The 18,445-nt window shown below is 35.2% G+C and overlaps 2 protein-coding genes and 1 long non-coding RNA gene across 7 annotated transcripts in view; all 3 read right to left on the reverse strand.

Annotated features, from left to right (window-relative positions):
* The window catches only part of LOC109096968 (eukaryotic translation initiation factor 4 gamma 1-like), a 36,823-nt gene extending 36,407 nt beyond the window's left edge, over positions 1-416 (reverse strand). For all 4 annotated transcript variants that reach the window (XM_042771475.1, XM_042771481.1, XM_042771467.1 and 1 more), the window contains exon 1: positions 354-416. The gene's annotated coding sequence lies outside the window, so the exon portion shown is untranslated. The remainder of the gene's footprint in view (positions 1-353) is intronic.
* A 4,450-nt stretch (positions 417-4,866) lies between these two features.
* LOC109089327 lies at positions 4,867-8,139 on the reverse strand. 2 transcript variants are annotated; one of them, XR_006161804.1, is made up of 4 exons: positions 8,045-8,139; positions 7,714-7,767; positions 7,386-7,456; positions 4,867-5,763 (listed from the first exon to the last, which is right to left on the reverse strand). It is a non-coding gene; the product is annotated as an uncharacterized LOC109089327 (long non-coding RNA). The 2 variants fall into 2 exon arrangements; XR_006161805.1 differs by having other exon boundaries at positions 7,714-7,763; positions 8,045-8,119.
* Positions 8,140-9,897: 1,758 nt separating this feature from the next.
* On the reverse strand, positions 9,898-15,519 carry tfa (transferrin-a). Its single transcript, XM_042714315.1, has 16 exons — positions 15,363-15,519; positions 15,091-15,242; positions 14,895-14,997; positions 14,547-14,729; positions 14,241-14,376; positions 14,107-14,162; positions 13,810-13,970; positions 13,353-13,500; positions 12,856-13,004; positions 12,669-12,765; positions 12,540-12,560; positions 11,555-11,716; positions 11,270-11,444; positions 10,788-10,980; positions 10,385-10,547; positions 9,898-10,219 (listed from the first exon to the last, which is right to left on the reverse strand). Exons 1-16 carry the CDS (start codon positions 15,397-15,399, stop codon positions 10,194-10,196), a joined length of 1,962 nt encoding a protein of 653 aa, XP_042570249.1. The 5' UTR covers positions 15,400-15,519; the 3' UTR covers positions 9,898-10,193.
* Between the last annotated feature and the right edge of the window lie 2,926 nt (positions 15,520-18,445).

Here is an 18,445-nt window from a genome sequence, read left to right on the forward strand (position 1 = left end):
AAGCCATGTCAACCTCAACGGGACGGGACAAAACTGTGCAGAGTTTGTATGTTCCCCAAATTTCAGAGGACTGACTCCCAGAAATATGAGCATTGTGAGTGTGTGAAACTGAAAAAAAGCGAAGCGCTGGGAAATAACGCCTCACAAACACATAACCAGGTTAACAGGGAGGGAAATTAGGAAAATAATCAGTGACAAGTTAAAAGAAAACCGTTTCATTAAGAAAATGTTTGATACGTGACCACCCACCAACATTAAACCCGTCGTGAGAATCAGTCTAGGCCCGCTTGGCCCCTACGATTATCGGTTTAAACGCGGCTATGAATGTTAGCATAGACAGTATGATTACTCACCCGGCGCCGCAGACAAACGGGGAAAACTTGAGGGCAAGACTTCGTCAACGTGTTTCTTGAAAACGATTATCGGTTTGTTTGCGGTTTTTATTTTTTTTTTCTTTAATAGGAGGTCTTGGTTTCCACAGGAATATTTGGGTTAATCAAGTGAGAAGTGGTTGCAAGCTGCCGACACTTAGGTTTAAATCCCATGTAGCGTGCAAAGGCAAAAAAAAAAGTGACAGTATGGGGGGAAAAAATTATAAATACAGTTTTCAGATGTTACTACTGACAAAGTTGATGCCCCCAGGACAAGCCTCTTGACTGGAGGTCCATGTTTAAGGCGCGGATGGTGACGGATTGCCGGTAAGTTGATCACACTTCTCTTAATAAACGCGATTAGAACAGAGCCATGGTGCTTCAGCGTTGCTCCCCTTGAGCCCGCAGAACCGGACGCAGTGCTCAGTGCGCCGCGTGGGTACTTCCGGGTTAATCAACCTGAGCGCAGCGGGGTCATTTGCCAAGGATAGAAATAAGGATCAATAATAAAAGTCTCCTCCACTTACACAGACTTCAGATTATGAACGTTAATTTATAAAGCTTTGCATACAGAAAAAAATATATTTAATACGTACGTATTTAATTAAAATTAAAGCACGGAATTCAGTGAACCAAACTGTGAACAATGAGCATACATCAATACGGAACTGAATTATCTATCTATCTAGCTATTTATTTATTTATTTGTTTCACGAAATACTACATATACAAAAAACGATATTCAATATGCTATTAATAATTTAAGTAAAATGACATGAAATTGCAGGAAATACAGCATAAAATGTTAAGCAAACAAAATTATTTTTATCCCTCTCCCACCCCACTTAAATCTGTGATCTCTATTCAGTAGGGCACATATTAGGCAGCTGGTTAAAAAATCCCCTGTGCCGTGATTGACTATACAGCATTATAATGTCTCAGAGCTGCATCAGCCACTTCTAAATATTCAGCATGTGAAATGGGAGACAGGTTTGTGCAAGCAGATGTTCATTTATTTAGCAGATGTAAGCCGGCAAATCAGACATTTTTATGTTCAATTAGAGAGCATCAACATGGAGTCGTCATTGAGTAATAACACCAAGGGGTTCACTGGTATGGAATAGCCAGTGATTTTTGATAAAGAACCACAGATGTCAGTCCAATCAAGTGTCTGGAAGGAAAAGTGTTAAACCAAGCAATGACTGCATGAGAGTTCAAATTAATTGAAATGTCCACTGAAATGTGAACTGTTAGCCTATTTTCGCCTGAATTTGAGAGCCAAATATATAGCTGAATATTTCACATAGTTTTGTATATTGGTTCGGGGTTGACATCATCTGAGGTTCTCGGAGGGGTTGGTGTCATGATCTCTTCTCAGGTGTTCGGTCAACTCATATCTTCGTAAGAGGTGGATCCAGACTGAAGCTTGTGTAATTCCTATAGTTACCTCAGGATTCCTATCCCATGGCAGAAACAGAGACGCAAATAGAGAAAAAGCATAGCTGCTGTTTAAACCAAGCAAAAAAATTGAAATGTGTTCAAACCAAGCAAAGAATAATAATGTGCATTTGATCAGATATGGCTGGATTACCAGGTTATGAGATGCATTATTTGAATGCTTGGCGAAAGAGATGTGTTTTTAATCTAGATTTAAACAGAGCGAGTGTGTCTTAACCCCAAACATTATCAGGAAGGCTATTCCAGAGTTTGGGAGCCAAATGTGTAAAAGCTCTACCTCCTTTAGTGGACTGTGCTATCCTAGGTACTACCAAAAGTCCAGATTTTTGCAACCTAAGGGAGCATGATGGATTGTAGCGTGATGGCAGACTGGTTAGGTACACAGGAGCTAAACCATTTCGGGCCTTATAAGTAGCAATATTTTGTAACTGATACGGAACTTAACAGGTAGCCAGTGTAGTGACCTGGTAAATACTCTAGCAGCAGCATTTTGGACTACCTGTAGCTTGTTTATTGAAGGTCCAATAAGTAATATCTCTGTCTTATCCGAAATTAACAAGAGAAAGTTATATTTTCGAATAATATTACCAGGGGGCACCATGTATACTGAAAATAGCAGAGGGCCTAAGACAGATCCTTGTGGCACTCCATACTATACTGGTGTTAATTGAGATGATTCCCCGTTTAAATAAACAAAGTGGTAACGGTCGGACAGGTAGGATCTAGCCATCTTAAAGTCTGCCCTTGAATACCCGTATAGTTTTGTAATCGATCTAGTCATGATCTATAGTGTCGAATGAAGCATTAAGTTCAAGTAAATCTAGTAATGAGATGCAGCCATGGTGTGACACGAGAAGCAAGTCATTTGTAATTTTAAGTGCAGTTTCTGTTCTATGATGGGGCCTGAAACCTGACTGAAATTCTTCATAGATATAAGTTTTCTTAAATTTTAGACATAAACGGAAGATTTGAAATGGGTCTGTAATTTGTCAGTGCACTGGGATCTAGTTGTGGATTCCTAATAAGAGGATTAATAACTGCCAGCTTGAAGGGTTTTGGGACATGATCTAGAGATAGCGCACAAACATTGCATTATTTTTTTATCACTTTTTCAGTTCATTTTATTGATTTTTCTGTTCTTTTTGTTGAAGTATATCTTTTTATCTATCTATCTATCTATCTATCTATCTATCTATCTATCTGTCTGTCTGTCTGTCTGTCTGTCTGTCTGTCTGCCCTCAGACATCTTCTCATGCAACTCAGGAATCCATATTCATAATTTGCAAGGATTGTTGCTGTTTGTCCACAATGCTCTGTTTATACCGTCAAGAGACCTGCACTCCCACGGGAGTACCGCAGAACCCGCGGAAAAGAACGCAACAGGGTGCGGCGTGGGACAACTCTTGATGGGTGCGGGCGGGATGCGGGAGAATAAAATGATTCACGGGACTTCAGCAAAATAGAAATTATCTAACCATAAAGTGTCTTAAACATAAAAATTATTTATCTGTTGCACAAAAGTAAAAAGAACAACTAATATTAACATTAAAATGATTGACATGCGCAAGCTTGGCATAGTTTCTATAATACTTGTTTAAAGGGTTGTGGAATGTAGCTAATCACAGACTCAGCTGTTGATTTCTGGAACGCAATGGCCAATCAGAGGTGATTAAGTTAGAATCTACTCACCGCAGTGCGGAAATTGTGTGCTCACGAATCCTCTCATTTTAACACACTAAGTGTAGACACTGAAAGATTCATTGTGCATATATTTATTGTGTTATAACAGACCCTAGTGAAAAAAAAAGTATACCAAGTATACTTGCAGCCAGACTAATTGTCAGTATACTTCAAGTGTGTTAATGATTACTTGAAGTTTTATTTTTGTACTAAGTGTATTTTAGTTGTAATTAAATTATACTAAAGTATAACTCTGTGTATTTAGTGTACTTTTTTGTGCTAAATTGAAACAACTTTAAGTATATACCTATTTACATGCTTGATTAGTGATATTAAAGTGTACTTTACACAAGCAATATCCTATAAATGCATTATTTTTGAGTAAAAATATGCTAATTTCTCCCCACTGCTGAATCCACTTTTTAAGGTCATTACAATAAATACATAACTTCAATGACAGACAGAAATAAATTAACAAATCAAACAGTGTTTATTTAAACCTCAAATGGTTTTAGCATTCCAGAATATAAAATGCACCAACCATGTTCTTAAATAAAAAGAACACTGAAAGAAACAAACATAAAAAAAAACAATTGTAACAGCAGCACCTAAACTTCACTTTTTTGCTGAATTTGCTTTAGATTTTTTTAGACTTTATTTAGAACATGTAAAATAAATACAATAAAACAAAAGAAAAAAACAGTACAAAACAATTTTAAATTATACGTCCAAAAAATATTGCAATTCTATAAAGAATATAGGCCACTCACACATCAGATGTACTTGTGTGTGGAAACTATGGTTGTAACGATATATAATTTAATAATTTTATGTATTTAGCAGATTTTAAAGTGCATTGAGGCTTTAATTTTTTTTACTAGTATGTGTTTTGCCTGGGAATTGAACCCACAACCTTTTGTGCTGCTAATGCAATGTTCTACCACTGAACCACAATACTGGTATGATGGTTTGAACATGCACGGTTATCATACTGCAAACATTTGTATATCTACGGTTAAAAAAAAAATGAATGGAAAAAAAAATCTCAATCTCATATGCAACTTATTTCCGCTCGGCTGCTTACACGCACGTGCAGGGGAGAAAATGACAGAGATTATTGCTGCATTCCAGGCAGGTTTTTGAGCCTGTAAGTCATGACTTCAAACCACGACTCACGACTTTGTAGCGTTTCAGGCAAGTCACGCCAAACTTCCTGAGCGCAAGGAATTGTAGCTAGATTATTAATTTTATTGCAACGCTTTATTGTCCTAAAGTCTATTTCTCACTGTGTACCACTTGCATAAACACAGCATCCGTAGGCAATATTATCCGTAGAGGCTGCCAATGTTTTGCGGGCTATGTGACGTCAGAGCTCGGAACTGGGAGTACATCGATATAGTACGAGATCACGGGTGGGAAGTCATGGGTTTGACTGCCGTTCCAGGGCACTTTCACGGGTAGAAGGTTGGAAAAACACGGGTTACGGGTTACGGGTTCCCTGGAACGTGGCATATATCTCATCTCCATCCCCGCCAGAAAAAAAAGTTAATATCTGCCATCTTCCAGTGTATTAGTCAAACATACAGTATACAACAGAAGTGAGTACACCCATGTAGCATCACTATAAATCATATGATACAACACTATTCAAGTTGAAAACTCTAGTAATTATAGTACAGATCAGGCTAAATTGTAATGTAGACATGCATTTTCTGTAAAGCTGCTTTGAGAAGTTAGTGTACTCTAAATGAGGGTGTTACATCCTGGACGAGCCCCCAGTTGTTACATCCGACTCAAGGACGCAACAACAAAAAGGGTTCTAAGTCCAATAGTATATTAACAATAGAATATATATTTAAGTCCAGGGGATGAACAGCAATAAAGAAACAAACAATTAACAAAGTGAAGGTCCAGCTTCGGAGCACAACTGCAGGATAAGGACGAAAGCTTCACCTCCAACAAAGGCCAGACACCTTAAACAGAGTCCCAAATTGGTAACAGGTGTAGATCCTTATCTGGTAACCTATAAAAGAGAAGAAAACTACAACAGAAAAGAAATCCAAAACAAAACCGTAACAGAGGGCATAAAGTGCAAAACCAGCAGCAGTGCACTGACCCTAGACTTGGTTGACATCACCTCTTCATCTTCAAAGACAATCAAAACATCCAGTGGTTTCCCTCGTGACATTTCCTCTTCCTCCTCAGCAGCAATGATGGGGACTGCTGCCTTCTGCACCTGCTCAGGCTCCTTTTCCTAAATGCATTAAAAAAGTCTTATTATGTGTCACAACAAATTAAAATTAACCCTTGTGTGGAAAGACATTTAATATTTCATAAATGAAAATAAAGGTGTGAAGGATGAGAGTAGTGTTTATTCAGTAGGGTGTGTGCCCATTTAAAACCCTGTAGTACTTTTCAAAAACTTGTAGTAATTTTCACAAGATGTCTTCCAGAGCTGTTGGTCAGCTGGATTTAATTTGGAAAAACTTTCAGGGGTGTATCAGTTGAAAGTACTTTAGCTTGAATTGAATGGAATTGTTATTAATAAAACATCCAAATAAATATAATTTAATAAATATATAATAAATCAACACACCTTTATATAAATCCAAAGCAACTTTAAGATAAGTGCAAGTGGAAATATAACACAAAAGACCTTTTTTGTAATCATATTAAGAAAGTTTACTATAACTAGAACTTTCAAGACCCAACTCCTATTCTTCTGAAGCATAATGACTCTGAATTAAAGGCAAACTGAAATCGAATATGTTATTCATTCTGCCAATACAGTCTGAATCAAAAATGGTTGCACACTACATTACATCAAACATCACTGATCACTTTCACATGTGGTGTGAAATAACCAGTATTTGTCTGGGCTGTGTATGCATGAGTTGATCAATGTGTTTAGATTTAAATTTAATTCAAAAATATTGTGTGTGAAAAAACCAGTATTTGTCTAGGCTTTTATGCATGAGTTGACTAGCAATTCATATATATAAAATATATAGAATATATATATATATATATATATATATATATATATATATATATATATATATATATATATATATATATATAAAAACTTTCAGAAAGTGATGGTTTACATCTCGCATAACACTAAACCCATCAATTAAATCAATGTGGATTCTACTTCTATCTCTCAAATGGCCCATTAACACTCTATTTACAATCTCATTTAGGAGTGTCAATGGTCCACTTGAGAGATACGTGGCGGTAATGCACTTATAAGTCTGCAATCCTACATAAAGCAAGCAAGAAGAAGATGTCTCATGTCGTGTTCAGTTTGTTTGGGTCCCTGCCCATGTAGGTATTGATGGAAATGAAGAGGTGGATATTCTAGCTAAACAGGCCTTGAAATTGGATGAGGTTAACATCAATGTCCCTCTATGCAAAGCTGACGGGAAATCTATTATTCAGGAAAAAGTGATTGGGATGTGGCAAGAGCAGTGGGATAGTAATGACACTGGCAGACATCTTTACTGTGTGCAAAGAAATGTGGGAGGGGGTAGATCTAGGGATGGAAGTAGGAGAGAAGAGGCAATACTGACACGTTTAAGGATTGGCCATTCAGGTCTCAGTAGATCTTTATTCCGTATAGGGAAACATCAGACAGGAGGTTGTGATTATTGCGGTCAGCCAGAAACAGTTGAACATGTCCTAATAGAGTGTAATAATTATATGGAAGAGCGTAGTTGTTTAACATCAGTCCTATATAAAGAAGGGAAAGCGATTACTTTAGTTAATCTATTAGGAGATGTATCTAAAAATGTTAAAAATCAAGTTATGAGGTTTCTCAAAAATAGCAGATAAACATCAAATTTTCATTTTTGGGTAAACTATTATTTAACTTACTTCAATTTAGGCTTGTAGTATTGCAGCCATCTTGTTGCCTTTGACATCCCAGCACTCCACTATGCCTTTGCCTTGAAAAAATTATTTTAAAAACATCGAAATAAAAAACGCAGGGCACAAATATCGGTCTGAAATGGTAAATAACGTTTGCAAAACAGCCATAAATGCTCCTCGAGCTGCTTTGTTTACCGGGGCTTCACCTGCATTAGTAAACTTAATTAGCATCACATGGATATTCTAGATGAAACTGACTAAGCGGATAATAAATAATGATTAAAAAAAAAGTTAAAAGTAATTGTAATACAGTGAATGGGTGGGTTTATCTTACCTGTTGCTTTAGTTTCTCCACGGCGTGAGTGTCGGTTTTCTGTCAGCCATCTTTCTGGTTTACTGGTTTAAAAAAATCACCAGAATTGTTTGTCTGTATCCAACTGAGAAAAGCACAAAAAATATTTTTTATATTTTCACTGACTAACTGTGGTGTAAAACACTGCATATTTAACAATTGCTGTTGATAACTTTGATGTCATGTCATCTTTGCTAGCTAATACATTAGCGTTGCTGAGCTGGTTAATCTTCAAATAATAAGATACGACAATAAATCATAAATGTTCAAAAGCTCTAGTTTGAATAGGAATAAAGAAGCTTGAAATGCTTACCTGTTGTTTTTCGTGACTCTTTGAGTGAAGCTCAGCTCAGCTGTGATTGGACGGGCTGACGTCACGGGACTGACTAGAAAACGGGCGCGGTTTTTTTTTTTTTTTTTTTTAGGAAATGAAATTATAGATTTTTATATATTTTGAAGTTATTATATTTTATTATATTTAAAAAAAATTAATTAATGATTGATTTAGGCTTTATATAGAAGACTTACGTACACTGAAAAAAAAAAAAAAAAAAAAAAAAAATATATATATATATATATATATATATATATATATATATATATATATTATATATATATATATATATATAAGTGCAAACAATTTATTTTAGCTTAATTTAAATAAAACAAAATGTTGAAAGTTAATCAACTAAACTTATTTGTTTTTTTGATTATTTATATTGATTGAATTGATTTTACTTAAAATAAATAGTAAATTCAATGAATTATTTTTTTTCAGTGAAATATGGTAAGTATTAGTAAATGTATTTACTATTGTTTATGTATTTATTTGATTAGCTTTTAATTAGTTATAATAACCTATAGTCCTATACTCTATACAAGCATACTTTCTCCAAAAACATCATTTAAAGAAAGAAAAAAAAGTAAGTAAAAGGAAAAAAGTTGTCTGGTTCAACATAATGCAGTCGTGTTTGAACAGGAAACCTGATAAAATGGTGTCAAATCAAAAGGAATTGCTTAAAGTGAACAGCATTAAAAATATTTTTTTTTTTATCTCAGTGAGCAGTGTTCTTTATCATTCCTGTAATAACGCGACTCTTAAAAAGAGAAAACATTCTGTTGTACGGTTAAGTGATGAAACATTCTGTGAAATTATGAACCTGGTAGCTTTCAAGAATGAGGATGGGGCATCTTCTGCATCTACCATAAACAGATTCTGTGTTTTAGTTAAAGAGCTTGCATGGAGGAATTTTTTTTTTTTTTTTTAGAGAAGTTTAGCTAATATATATCCTCAACATTTATATAGGGTCTCATAATGTATTTGCTGTCCATCCTCAATCACATGTAATCACATCTGACCATGTAATATAGACAGTATTTACTCGACTGTACACTTTATAATGCATTTGCTTTATTTATTTGTTTTATTACTTTCTGAAAACAATGTATGTCCAAGTAATGAAGTGAATTCCAAGCATGCAGAAATAAACTTAAAATTTACTCAAAAATGTGACTTAAAATACTAAAATACTACAACTTCAGGTAATTTAATAATGTACCTTGGAAGTATACTTTCAATGCATTGTTACAATGATCATTTTAAGCACACAGTTAAAAAAAAATATTCATAAAATATATTTAAGTAAAGTGCAAATAAATATACTTCCAGAACTTTCAATTCAAATATATTTTTAGAAAATATACTAAATTACAATTGTTTTAAAGTGTGTTAAAAGTTGTATTTGGAAAATAGGCAAAAAGTATGATGCTAATATACTTTTTATATATTTAAAGAGAGTACATTTTTTGTTAGTATATTTGCAATGTATTATTGAAACAGGAAATATATTACAAATACAATAAATTATACTTTTTTTCACTAGGGTACTGTTCTGTGTGTGCCATTTATAATGTTATTACGTGCTATATTACGCAATGCAGTCTTCTGTATATAATGTGTGTGTGCGTGTGTGTGTTTGTGTGTAGTTATTGCCTGAAAGTTGCAAGAGAAATGCAATTTAATTCCTCCATGAATATGATATGAATTGCACAGCTCCCCCAGTAGAGGGTGCATACTGTACATTCAACCAAGTTTTTATCTCTTTAGTGGTTATACTGTTGCCATTCAATCCTCAGACTACATTTCTGAAAGACTCACAGACATGGTTTTGAGAAGAAAACTGTTTTTTTATTTCAACCCCTGTGGTAATAAAACAGAAACTTGATCACATTGTCACTGTTCCTGAGTGTGAACAGTTTGATCATCATAAGATTTGGATTTGATATTAAGATATGTTGCATAACATGAACACCATGTTTTCCTCATGCTGGTAACTTATCAGGAGAAATAGAGTGATTCAGAAACGTAGATTCTTATTTGGGGGAAACATGCCAGACAAAGCTCATATGGCCTGAATTTGGTGTGTATTTCTTTTAGGAACTCGACTAACACCAACAAATTTTCACATTTTGCATGCCTTGACCAGATCTGTGAAGAAGAAGATTAGAATAAATCACTACATTGTAAGCGAACACTATTTTGTAAGTCGAAAGCAACAAGACATGGCTATAAAACTTAACATTTAACAAAAATCCATTTGTTTTGACCTAGAATTCATCAGATATTGTAGGAAATCATAGATACACTGTATACCTGGTTCACCCTGGCCAGTCTCGTAGGTCCTTTCAATCATGTCAATGTAGTTTTTTGTCAGGAATTCCTTTAAAGTTTGAGTAGTCTCTTGAAGGCATTTAGTGGTATCAGAGAAAAGGAGGTTTCTTTCACCCTCTGACTTGAACAGCTTGTCTGAATTAAGCTGAAACATAGGGAAGAGGATTCAAAACAAAGACAAACTACTTTGCAGACAAGCAAAGGACAAGGACAAGTTAAGAATCTGGTCTGGTAACACAAAGCAACAAAAGAGTGAACTGGACCAGAGAGTTACTGAGATATTACCAGCCTGCGCTATCAACACTGCAACAGATCAAATGCAGATTGTGTGAAAGACAAAACTGAAGATGACAGGAAAATCTACACAGAACTGCAATGAACTCACTTGAGCCTGCTTCAGAATGTTTACCACATCTTTGCGTGCATCTTCCCGGGTGATCACAGCATGAGCTGGCACTTTGGCAAGGTTACATTTACCAAATTCAGTGTGTTTTACTGTTGTGTCTGGTGATTCTGGACAGATCAGTTCAAAATCTTCTGACTTCAGATCCTTAGCCCAGTCTGGTCCTTTACCTAATCAGATATAGATATAGAAAACGAGCCATATCAGAAAAAAAAAAAAAATATATATTTTTATGTATATATAAATATATATTTAAAAATGTGCAGCGTTATTGTTTACTTAGTTATATTTAGCTATATAAATCAAGCCAAACCATAATTGTAATCAGTGTAATTAGTGTGATTGGTGTGATTGATTTAAGCAGTTTTTTCTGTTTTTCACCTACAAGAGAAGGGAGATCATATTCTGCTTTAGATTATGGAGTGGAGTCAGCATACAAAAAAGCACATTTTCCTGTCAATTACACTGTGTGGGATATGGTCCAGTACCTGAAAGCCCCATCATAGCCATAATATATTTCTCCAGAAGAGGCTTTGCACTTGCTTTCATCTCCCACCACCTTCCCACTGCCTTTACACAGTTCACACATGTTTGACTGAGGATCAGCACCAGGAGCGCAGCCTTTACTGAAGAAATTGTCTGAGAAATGAAGAGAAAATGTGCTATTTTATGCGATTACAACAATGTTTGTGATCGTCCATAGAAAAAATTCATTAACCAACTGTGAGTGCATTTTTAGTAATACTCACATAGGGTACAGTCAGGAGTTTTGCCGCATATGGCTGAATCTGGGACTTTCCAACCAGCATTGCGGTTCAGGCCCGTGTGGCAGGACTTCCTCCCTTTCAGGGTATTCCAGGTTACACCCGAGCCCTTACGCACCACGGCCACGACAAAGTAACTTGAGGCCTCTGTTCACATCACAGAAATTAACTTTAAACATCCGTTCACACAAAAAACTATAACTATGAAGATAAGAATAACAATAACAGTATTAGCGCCCACACCAATGAACGATAATGTTCTGTTTATTGTAAGCATGCGCTGCAGTTTTGTTGTCTAACACTTTAAATGCTATTTTTATAGTTCATCAACTAAAAAAAAATGTTTTGAAAGTGATTCCAATTATATCTTTCCTCTGTGTCGTTATTGTCATGGTTGTGGTGTGGACTCTGTTATTTATTTAAACTCACACAGGTTTGAAAAAAGGTGAGTAAATGGTGACAGAATTAAGTTTTATTTTAGGATGAACTATCCCTTTAAGAGGGCCGGCACTACCTATAAGGCCTCAGGCTTTGAGGCGGGGCCTCCATAACTGTCCACCAGTCAAGACAGCCAACAAAATACTAGCCTCTTTGTACACTGGATATAGTTGAATTGTCACTCAACTGCAGTTAATCCAATTAATGCCGTAATGAACTCTTCTTTCAGGTGCTGCGAAGCAAAAGGCTAGATTGGCATACAAAGAAGTACAGCTAATGCAGGTGTGAGTTGTCGACATCTATTTTGGAGTGATTGCAATGTATCATAACCTTGTAATTATATGACCACCACCTGTAAATATAAATTTTAATTGCTTTATTACGAGTTTAAAAGAACGTGAGCACAGTTGACGCGACGCTTTGAATTTGCAAATGTCTAGAACCTGCCCTGAAGACAGGATTAGTGGACCAATTTTCATAGAAAACAATTACAGATCATTGCTTCACAAAAGTGAAAGCACGTAGTACTTACCTCCACCATCATTACAGCTTTCTGGAAGAAAAGAGTAAATAGAATTTTAAGTTTGATTAATGATAAAATTGTGACAAACAGGCGGCTTACGAACTGATTTATGAAATATGAGATAGTGTTCATTCTTACGTTGATTACTCTGCTCAACCATGACTGGAACTAGGCCGCACTTTCCAGCAATATACACCTCGCCACCATCAACTGCAAGGGCATCTGCTTCCTTGCGTTTTAAATGAGAAAATCATTTATATTAACCTACAGGTGGACAGCGCATAAAAATGATTAACATCAGCGTATCCATGTGACCCAACAATACCATGATTTTCTTGATGCACTCTTCCACAGATGATGCCCTTCGGCACTCCATACTAGGAATCTGTAAATTGTCACACTTCTGTTGCTCTGCATGGCTAATGGTACACCATTCAATTTTACCGTCTTGACGTGGAGCTGGTGGGTTCCCAGCTGATAAGAAATTATAAATACAACATGCAATCATGTTTTCAATCAAGTAAATGTAAATGCTTGGGTGATGAAATGTATATTGTCAAGTAAATCTAAATTGATATTTGGAATCTGAATATAACTTATTATGTGGCATTTTTTAACATTTTTCTAGAGCATTTTTTTCAGTACATAAAGTTCATACAAAAAAAGGCTAAAAAAATATGCATATATTTTTAACAACGAATGAATGCTAAATAATTAAAATAAATGTTGTTTCATGCATGTTTATTCGTGATTTAATGGTCCTAATACTTTTTAGGGACCCTGTGTACATTCAAATGCATTCTTAGCATAATTGTGTATCACCTTTAAGGGCACGCATGGCCTCATAATAATCTTCTCTCTGGTAGAGGAAGGAGTCCATGCTTTTGGGGAGCTCAATCAGTTCAGTTGTAGCATCTGAGAACATCAGGTCTTTACCCCCAAAAGCAGCAGAAGAGAAAAGATCTGAAGCCTGTTGAGCACAACAGCTGTATATTCAAATATGGCTTTCAATGTCTTCTGAATGTATTGTATTATATGGTTAAATATCTAGATTTGGTAACACTTTAGTATAGGGACAAATTTTGGGATTTTTGACCCTGTGTACACTTATTGACTACGCTTCTAGTCTTGAACTTCATTTTGTTTTGTGTTATTTTTGACCCTAGATTTAGATCAATATTACTCCCTTTCATAAAAAAATTTAAGGTTATTTCTTGGTTTTTATTGTGTTATAGTGAAATTAAAAGTTACTGATGCAACATTCACTGGACTGGCATACCAGAATCTGTTTAAGGACTTTATAAATATGCTGTGAATCAGCATCCTTGCGGGTGATGACAGCATGGTGAGGCTCTTTGGCGAGGTAGCAGTCCTTGTACTCCTCAACGCTTTTCCTGCTGCCATCCATGCACAACAGCTGATAGTTCTGCCTCTCACTCGCTTAAGATATCAGATTGGACAAGAAGCTTGTAAATCTGCAGCCATGGAATCATAACCTCCAGCCACAACTCTAATATCTTTAACAGTTCTAAGACAGTCAATAATATTTTAGATTTTGGTAAAAGATATTACTCACATGGGACTGCATCGTGACACATAAAGGCAACTTGTCCATGACCACTTTTCAAGCACCTGGAGAGAATGCATGAGTTATATTTTTGTTCATATGTAGAGAAGTGGAATCTGAGAGTGTGTTAGTGTGAATCGTACTGGAGGGCTCCTTCATCACCAGAGTACTTTTCATTTTGTGAGCAGCTGCAGTCACCCTGGCAAGCTTGACACAAATGTGTGTAGAGGGCTTTCGATATTCCAGGAATGCAACTGCTTAAAAAGAATTGTGACACAGCTGGAAGACACACACAAAAAAAAACACAACAAAAAAAACTGTTAATGTTTTGTGAAATCTATATTGTTATTGTTTTTGTATCCCGCTTATCAGACGGCACCTCATAAAATAATAAAATAAATAATACAGTAATATTAATATTTTAGTCATCTGATGTAATTTTTGCTAACCCTTCTCAAGAGGCATGTCATCAGGACCATCCCAGGGAAGCTTATTTTGTGCAACCAGTCTTCCAATGGGTATATTCCAGCCTCCAGGGCTTTGATAACAACTGTGGCATGAAGTCTTTCCTTTGAGATCATTGATGCTGAAGTCTGTGTCACTCTTGACCACAGCCACAGCATAAGAGCATACTAGAAGAAGTGAAGAAAGAACGTGAACAGAATCAAAAACACATCTGTCAGAAACCATTTACTGATCAATTTAAAGATATTTAGAGACAATTTAATAATGTGCCGAATGATGATGCTTCTTCCAATGTATTATTAAGAGAAATAAATATCTCCATAAATATTTACCAGCTTTATTGTTCTCTGCAATGATAGGATGGAGGTCATAATTTATGAGTCCAGCTAGATAAACATGTTCTCCATCTACAGTTATAGCATCTGCATCACCAGTCTGTGAATCATAGACAATTTAATTAAAATCTTATAGTTTTGATTAAACAAAACCAAGGGTGAGTGAGGTATCATAATAAGCATGTTTAATTACCTTGATGCTTGTCATGCACTCAGTTACAGAAGATTTGAGATGACACTCAAGCTCTGATGATTTGGTTTCAAGGTGTTGGCATTTTTTCATTTCATTCTGTGACTTCACACACCATTTGACTTTTTGAGCACTGGCTGAGGGCAGTGCCACAACTGCAAAGAAAACGACACAGTAATAGTTAATTACCCTGTTGAGCACAATGAATAAATAATTAAGAAGTTTTAAGAAGAACTGAAGAAGAAAATGTCAAAAATATCAAACATGACAATTACCAAGGCACGCCAGCAACGTGATGAGCAGGATGTTCATATTAGGCCTTCACCAGAGATTTTTGGCAGGGAGAGACAGAAGAGACGAGGCTTTTTATAGGAGCTCTGGAAGCACTAGTGGGTTGGGTCAGACAAACACAAGACTAGATCATCATCATCAGCGTTTGCTCATGATTTCTCAATATCTGCTTGTGCAGGCTATGTGCCAGTTCACATTTTGCAGAAGTAGCCATTTTCTATCATGGAAATTCCCTTGTGAAGTTAATGTTGAATTCATTTATTAACAATAAACATTAGCTTTCTTTTTTTGTACAAATTTATAGTAGAACAGTATAATTATACTGTACATGCACCTAGACAATTGGGTAACACTTTAAATGAGGGAACACCGTTCTCTGTTAGCTAGCTGCTTATTAGGAGGCATATTACTAGCATATTGGCTGCTTTTATAGTATTTTTATTGTAAATATTATATTTTAGTTAACTTAACCGAACTTAATTAATAAGAAGTACTACTACAACTACTTTATTTATTATTATTAATAAGCAAATTGGGAGTTTATTTAGTTAATAGTGAATATGTGTTCTCTGATCTAAAGTGTTACCGAAAATTACATTAAAAACAAGTCACAACTTTCTCTAACCTGACATTTATGAAAAATGCCACAGTTCAACCACAGTTTAATTTTTAAGTTAAAATATACATTCAATATACAGTTGATACTTAAATGTTAGTGAATATATATATATATATATATATATATATATATTATATATAGTTTATGCAACTTATAGTTAAGATCAAATCTGTGTGGCAATTGGCCCTGATTTCTTGTGCTGTGTGTATCAACATCAAAGTGTGTGTCGAGTTACTGCAACCCAAACACAGTCTGCATTCAAATTCTTTACATGCTCCTTAACACGATTGACTCATTTTGTGGAGGATGGCTGCATTTGGAAAGACATTTGCTCAGAGTAAACAGTGTTGTCTCTGTTCCAAGACCATTGTGTTTGTGTTGCAATCAATGGACTGGTCCATATTTGTACATTGTAAATATTACTCAATGCAAGAGCGTAAAGTACAAACTGATGGAGGTTCAGCAAAGTAACCAAAAAGCCTTTTTTGGGGTATGTCAGAAGTGTGATGACGTCCAGATTAAACATTGCAGGTACCAGTATCTGCTATTAAATCACAAAAATCACACCAGTGTTTGACTGGTGTTGCACAACTCTGGAATGTCCAAAGATGGCAAAGGTGTGTGGGGGTAGGGGGCTGCACCAGAACCAAATCTAGGTTTAAACAAGTTATTTCAAATATTACTTTTCTTTGGTTAAATATGGTTTTTGTTTAGTTACAATTTAAATTTAAATGTAATGACTATAAAATATGTTTTTACATAGATTTAACTAATTTATAACAATTTTGTGAACTTTATAAATTTATTTAAAAAAAAGGAACATAAATAATTACATAGTTATTCCTACCCTTTTCTGGGACAATTGAAATTTAGCTCAGGAGAATTCCAGTCGCTTGTAGATGTTATCACACTTCGAGTGGAGTTCATTTGTGGCAAAATTCAATTGAATGGTAATGTTTTGGAAAGGCACATACTTCTCAATAAAAGGTCTAACAGCTTCATGTTTTTTCTGCATGTTGATTGTAACAGTTTAATGTTTTTTGATTCTTTTTAATTTGGTTTGAATTTTTTTTAATATGTTGTGATGGTTTTAAATTAATTCAAATTACATTATTATTAAATATTCTTATCAAGAATCTACTTAATCTACTTTAATGGCTTTTTTCTTCATTACTATACCAGGACCATTGTAATCAAACTAACCCACTTAAAGTGTCAATCCTTTTTAAACAAATTTTGACTTTACAAGGTCCAACCGTCTATCTCATGAACTCTGACTTCAGACACTCTGCTATCTGGATGAGATAACAGACGGGCTTCAAGCAGAGGCTCCATGATACATTGTCCAGGGATACTGGACCACTGCATGAAGAGATCATACTTCATACTCACAATGATATGCTCACAAATGGTTGATCATAAAAAAATGGTAACATGTTTGATTGAAAACTGACTATAAGCATTTGCATATCCTTTGCTTCCGAGCATGTAAAATTTAGGAAATTGGGGTTGTAGAAGTTAAACAGAAATATTTCTGGAATCCTCTGACATTGATGTTGAACTTTGTGCAGGAAAACATGCTAATTGTTCAACAGTTAAAAGGGTGGAATACTGAATTATTGGAACATTTTGGTTCATGCAGGTTGGTTTCTGAGAATGAACCGAGGTGACTGAAGTCCAGCTCCCTTATGTAACCACTTCAATAGTGTATTGGAGCACTTTTTAGGATCTGAGTACGCAGTTATATTGCAGTGGCACCAATTCCACATACAGAGTGATCTGTACTGACCGATTAATAAGTGTTAGACTGTCAAATCTCTCTGGTTTGATTATACATTCCTGAGTATCAGTAGAGCTGACATGTGTCCTGTGTCCAAATTCTGTGGTTGACTGACCCGACTATTTGACCAGCTGCAGCTACTTAACGTGGCCCTGGATGCAAAAGTTTAAAGGTTATAGGCCTATGTAAGCATTAAAGAGTTTTAGCAAAACTGCAGACAGACAATTTAAAAAATGCAGATTAATAAAAACAATAAAAATAAATAAAAAAACATTCCTAAATAGGTGGTTGATTCATTTAAAATTTCATCTGCATGACTAGTTATTTTTATTCACCTGCTAATTAAACATTAATCTGTGTCTTAGCGCTCAGATTTGTTGCATAATTTACTGTAGATCTTATTCATATTTTATTTACTGGGCATTGGAACATTATATGTTTATTCAATGCAAGTAAAGGAGAGCTGGTATGATTTTGGTTTGATTTTAAGGTTTAGTTAGGTCGGGGTTCATTTCTGGTTCATAACTGCAAACCCACTGATATTATAAAGAAATTTAAAGGCCAAAACCTGTCATAGTTTCTGATTTTGTCTATGTGAAAACAATAAATAAGTAAATAAATAAATAATCTTTCAGTTAAAATTTTATAAAAATAATTTAGAGAAAGAT

This window comes from Cyprinus carpio, chromosome A2 (genome assembly GCF_018340385.1).
Source record: "Cyprinus carpio isolate SPL01 chromosome A2, ASM1834038v1, whole genome shotgun sequence".
Classification (NCBI taxonomy): Eukaryota; Metazoa; Chordata; class Actinopteri; order Cypriniformes; family Cyprinidae; genus Cyprinus; species Cyprinus carpio.

Bases quoted from the DNA above. Each gene is read 5' to 3' on its own strand.
- tfa (XM_042714315.1), bottom strand. From the start codon at position 15,399: ATGAACATCCTGCTCATCACGTTGCTGGCGTGCCTTG. The intron at 15,243-15,362 runs GTAATTGTCATG...TTTTCTTTGCAG, and splicing joins CACGTTGCTGGCGTGCCTTG to TTGTGGCACTGCCCTCAGCC. The intron at 10,981-11,269 runs GTAATTGACAGG...TATCTATATCTG, and splicing joins TGGACCATATCCCACACAGT to ATTAGGTAAAGGACCAGACT.